Here is a 6,000-nt window from a genome sequence, read left to right on the forward strand (position 1 = left end):
ACATGGAAAAGGTGATTACAAGTGTGAAATGTGTTACAAAAAGGAAGTTCCTTCCTGTATTTCTAAATTTACCACCATGAGCAAGTATCTGGAGTCAGTATTACATAGTAGCACAGAGGCGAAGAGCATGGGTCTTCACGTCAAACAAATGTACATTTGAATATTGTTCTACCACTTAATAACAAGATGATTTTGGTCAAGTTTCTTAATGGGCTCTATTGTCAACTTTATAGGATTGCTGAGAGGATTATATGAGATACATGTAAAGCAATTCATGGCAATGCAGTAAGTACTCAATAAATGGTAGCTACTGTTTTTATTATCACTGATGATGTTAAAACCAGTTTCTAATCTATAAGGCATGTATAGTTAAAATTTTATTTCTCACAATTCTGATGAACCTCTCAGTAAGATATACTTCATATGTAAGATATACTTCGATTCAATCTAGTAGATGTCTGGAACCAACTACTCATCTTATACCAAGCATTCATTAATAATACTTTTAGGAGGGTCACATACCAAGCTATCATTGGCTTTGCTTATATCTCACAGGTAAGAAACCCAGATTTTGAAAATTGCTGTCCATAAGCCATGTCTCTAAGACTTCTTGCCAGAAAAGAAACTATTAAGCAGAAAAAAGTTTAGGCAATTGAGTGGGCAATATACCAACATGTCACCCATTTTCTTAACACATGTGGTGGGAGGTGGAGGTGAAAAATAAAAATGGAGTAAAATGATTAGTAAAAGTATTTTTTATGACAGGGTCTCGCTCTATTGCCCAGGCTGGAGTGCAGTGGTAAGATCATGGCACACTGTAGCCTAGACTTCTCAGGCTCAAGTGATCCTCCACTTCAGACTCCTGAGTAGCTGGGACTACAGGAATGCGAACCACTCCCAGCTAATTTTTTTTGTAGAGATGGGGTCTTACTATGCTGCCTAGGCTGGTCTTGAACGCGTGGGCTCAAGAAATCCTTGCACCTTGGCTTCCCAAAGTGCTGGGATTACAAGTGTGAGCCATGGCACTGGCCTGGGTAACTAATTCTTAAGATTCATAGGCCTAATGTGCCAAAAAACTTCTTAGACATAGTTCCCTTAAAAATGATTCACAGTATAGTTTGCTCCAATTATAATTTCTCATCGCTAAAGTTTTCCATTAGTCTGCCAATGTCTTTTCAAAGAGCCATACTGGTTTTCTTTTCAAAAGGGTAAGGAATTTGTCTCTTCATTTAATTTGCTTATGGAATAACATTTTAGGTTTAAGTATCTCTTCGCTGGTCTTTATTTGGTTGTCAGCTGTTTCTTGTCAGAACTTAATTCTTTTCAAACAGCCATACTGGTTTTCTTTTCAAAAGGGTAAGGAATTTGTCTCTCCATTTAATTCACTTATGGAATAATGTTTTAGGTTTAAGCATCTCATTGCTGGTCTTTATTTGGTTGTCAGCTGTTTCTTGTCAGAACTTAATTCAATGTAAACTTTAATAACTTTTTAATAAAAGAAAACAATTATGTTAGAAAGACATTCTCCAGTGTTAACAACATTGGGTTAGTTAACCACATTGGGTAGACTAATTTTGCCACTAGAAGGACAGCACTTATTGGATATTTACTATATGTGAGGCAGTGTTCTAAGTGCTTTATATGTATTAACTCATTTAATCTTCTCAGCCATACTGCTGGGGAGGAATTACTATTTTTACAGAGAAGGAAATTGAGGCATAGAATAATCATGTAACCTGCATAAGGGCAAAGGCAGGGAAGTTAAGATTGAAACCCAGGTAGTCTGTCCTGAAAGCTCATGCTCTCAACCACTCCATTATGTAGAAGCGAATTCATTCACTCCTGTGTGCCAAGAAAAAGTTCTATTCAACATCTGACTTTTTACATGGGTTACAATAATGCTGTTCCTTTATGGTCAAGATAGTAATAGATTAATGTATGTCTTCAAACTGGAGGGCCAATATATTAATTATATCATACTGTAAACGTAAATCTAATGTAATATACTTTGTGGATTTGTAATCTAAAATACTAAATCATTCATTTTAGAAATTCAGAAGTAATAATTAAATTCACTCAGCACCAAAAATAGAGCTGCATTAAAGATGGTGACACAGAAAATAAAGTTTACAGAGAAAATGTTAAAGAGAAACTCTGGACTTAAACAGACTGCCAATACAGCATAACAAACTTGAGGAAGATGGTGTTTCTGATACATATTACTTTGATGAAGTATAGAATCCTGTGGATACATGTTTTAAAAATCTTTTATTTTAGCAGCCAATCATGTTTTTCATATTCAGAGCATCTTAATATGGATAAAATAAAAAGTGTATCTATTCTGTCCAAGCAGGAAAGCCTGGAGACCTGTCCACTCAACTTTCCTCTGCCTCAACCCACAGCAGCCCAAGATACCTTACTGCTATTTTCCTATACTCACTCCTATCATTGTTATAATCACTCCTCAATTCTATTCTGCATACAGCTGGTAATTCTTCCTAAAGCACAAATATACTGTTTATTTTTTTCCCCAAAAATAGTGCTTTCACATCCTTGTAAAACCTTGGATTTAAATACTTCATACACAGTCAGCCCTGCGTATCCATGGGTTTTCCACTTGTGGGTTCAAAAATATTCAGGAAAAAAAAAATGAATGAACTGTGTCTATACTGAATCTATGTACACACTTTTTTTCTTGTCATTATTCCCTAAACAATACAGTGTAACAACTATTTACACTGTATTAGTTACTACAAGTAATCAAGAGATAATTTAAACTATATGGGAAGATATATGTAGGTTATATGCAAATACTATGCCATTTTATCACAGGAGACTTCAGTACCCGGGGATTTTGGTACCTGAGGGGGGTCCTGGAATCAACCCCCCATGGATACTGAGAGACGACTGTAATTTACAGAGCTTTCATGTTCACCCATTACCTCATTAAAGCCTCACAACAACCTACAAAGATAGATATGACACGTTATTTGCTCAATTTTACAGCTCCCAGACAAGTGACAAAGCCCAAACCATATGAGGTACTACATTTTAGAGTCAGGACTAAAACTCATATCTACTGTGTAAGCTAGTACTGAAAACCCCCAGCTCCCTAACCTTTAGCCAGCAATTCAAGGCATGCATTTCACAATATGGTCCTCCCTGATCTTTCTCTCCTCATCTCCCTTGATCTGTAAGAACTGTGCTTTAACCACTGTGTCACCAGCTTACCTTGATGATTACTATCATCACCAAGGCTGTACCAGATAGTGGTTAGGAGCATCAACTCTGGAGCCAGACTAGCAAGGTATGAATACCACCCTCCTCCATTTAACTAACTGTGTGGCCTGGGGAAAGCTAGATAACTTTCCCTTGTCACAGCTTTTTCATCTGGAAAGCGTGGAAACAAATAAAACCTACCACATAGAAATGTTTCAAGCATTAAATGAGATAATAAAATCCAAAAGACTAAAACCAGTGCCTGGCACATAGTCCAGTGCTTTTATTGTCATTATTATTACTACTGAACACCTATGTATAAAGGCTTGCACTAGGTCCTGAGTGCATAAAAGAGTGCTAGTCCCCATTTTCAGAGAGTTCTTAACTCTACTTGGAGAAGCAAAACATATGCTTAAAAATGGTGGAAAACCCCACAGGGAACATATAAGTGCTAACAGTAGAAAACAGTAAATAGTAAAAAAGGATGTGAAATAAAAATTCAAAGAAAGTACATTTTGAGATTTAGGTTTGTGAGGAAAAAACCTCATAATTTTTTTTTTTTAAATGAAGAGGGCATGAGCTTTCTGAACATGCAAACCATATTCTTCCTTTCTAAAATGAGTCTTCCTTTAACTAAATTTCTATTGGCAACTGGGTTAAGAAAGTAGTTTTCTACCAGCACAAAAATGTGTGTATACTTCACGAATACAAAGCCATTTCTGTATATTTAATTCAGTCTATTATACTACCTAGGAGGAGAAACAGACATTCATTTAAAACAAAAAATTTAAAAACTAGAAATACTACAGAGCAACTAGAAGAAAACTTTATGTTTAAATATTGCCTCAATTATGACAATTCAGTTTTAATTCTATAGGTATTCAATAATCAGGTTTCAAGTAGTACATTTGGTATTAAATTATATTCTTATGACCTTTAAAGGTGAGAAATTAGAATTAAAATTAAAACATAAAGCATGAATTCAGGGTGCTAGAAAGAAAACTCTGAAAAAAATAACTGATAATTTTTAAAAGGACATACTTAACCCAGACCATTCATCATCGATATAGGGTTGATTACGGCTAACATCCCACTGATAATCAGAAGTGGTAGACTGAGAAACTGGCTCAGCAGTAGACCCTTAAATGAAAAACGAATGCAATAAAATTAAAAATGGAATTTCCTAATGATGTTTCATAACAATAGTTCTATACTTTGACACGGAGACTTTATTTTTAAAATTTCTCCTAAAAGGAAAAATTCAGACATGAGAAAAAGAGTTAAGTTAAAAGGAAAAGTAGAATTGAGGGTAATTTTAGATTAACTATGATAATCACTTGATCTAATCCAATGATCAGAAATTTCTATTTTCCCTAGCACCAATCCATTAGATTTTGTGTTTTGTATTATACGCCAACTGGTAAGTTACCTATAAATTTCTTTTTTTTTTTTTTTTTTTGAGACAGGATCTCACTCTGCCACCCAGGCTGAAGTGCAGTGGCATGATCGTGGCTCACTGCAGCCTCAACCTCGCAGGCTCAAGAGATCCTCCTACCTCAGCTGGAACCACAGGCTTGTACCACCATGCTGGGTTTTTTCTCTTTTTTCTTTTTTTGAGACAGAGTCTCGCTTTGTTGCCCAGGCTGGAGTGTAGTGGCACAGTCTCGGCTCACTGCAATTTCTGCCTCCTCGGCTCAAGCAATTCACCTACCTCAGCCTCCCAAGTAGCTGGGACTACAGGCACACATTACCATACCCAGCTAATTTTTGTATTTTTTGTAGAGATGGGGTTTTACACCATGTTGCCCAGGCTGGTCTTGAACTCCTGGGCTTAAGTGATCCTCCTGCCTCAGCCTCCCAATGTGCTGGGATTACAGGCATAAGCCACCATGCCTGGTCTCCTGGCTTATTTTTTAAAACTTTTTCGTAGAGATAGGGTCTCCCTGTGTTGCCCGGGCTGGTCCTGAACTCCTGGTCTACAGGGATCCTCCTCCACCTCCCAAAGTGCTGGGATTACAGGCATAAACCACTGTGCCCTGCCTACAAATTTCAAGAAGTCAAAAAAAGTTGTTTTTTCCTTCTTCTTAATGGAAAATAAAATGTAATAGAAATCTCTGCCATTGATCATTTTAGTCCTGGATGCTTCAGGGCTATGTATCCTCAGAACCTTGAAAAAGGGAACTAGAAAATGTCTGAGTTAGCTAGAATCTTTTGGCTAAGAAACATTAGAGAAATAGGTGGTTATCTAGAGAGGTGAGGCAGAGAGAAGCCAAAGAGACAAGAAGAGTTGCAGGAGGTCTAGAGACTAAGTTCAAGTGCATTTAAAGAAAACAAAATATTATCTCTTAAGTTTTGTCTGTTTTTGTTTTTTCTCAGGTGAGGGGAGTAGGTTGGGTGAGAGTGGGTTCACACAGTCTTTTAGGAACCTGATGAAAGCTGTGGTAGTCTACTATCCAGAGCTTAACACACAATTCTGCATATAGTTTTCGGGGCATATGAGTTCACTGATGCCAGGTCAAACCCCTTGCTTTATAGATATAAATTCATTTTAGGATGTAAATGTAAAGCAGTGGTTCTCTATCAGGCATGCGCACACACACATACACCCCTTCTGAATTGGAATTTACATGTGTACTGGAGTCCTTAGATGACTCTGATATGTATTTTGGATTCAGAGCCACTGTATAAAGAAATGGTTAGGACGAAAAGATACTTGGTTAGTATAAAAGTGTTACGTACAATCACGTCCTCCCACATGAGTCCTTACTACTAATTTATAAA

General features: G+C 36.9%; 1 protein-coding gene across 5 annotated transcripts in view; it reads right to left on the reverse strand.

Annotated features, from left to right (window-relative positions):
* MTDH (metadherin) overlaps positions 1-6,000 on the reverse strand; it is an 82,379-nt gene that overhangs the window by 22,102 nt on the left and 54,277 nt on the right. For 4 of the 5 annotated variants that reach the window (XM_030794970.1, XM_030794969.1, XM_012496061.1 and 1 more), the window contains one exon: positions 4,261-4,359. The exons of the other annotated variant lie outside the window; for it this stretch is intronic. In XM_030794970.1, the coding sequence (XP_030650830.1) occupies positions 4,261-4,359 (99 nt within the window). The remainder of the gene's footprint in view (positions 1-4,260; positions 4,360-6,000) is intronic. 5 annotated transcript variants of the gene reach the window in all.

Source organism: Nomascus leucogenys, chromosome 16, assembly GCF_006542625.1.
Source record: "Nomascus leucogenys isolate Asia chromosome 16, Asia_NLE_v1, whole genome shotgun sequence".
Taxonomy (NCBI): domain Eukaryota; kingdom Metazoa; phylum Chordata; class Mammalia; order Primates; family Hylobatidae; genus Nomascus; species Nomascus leucogenys.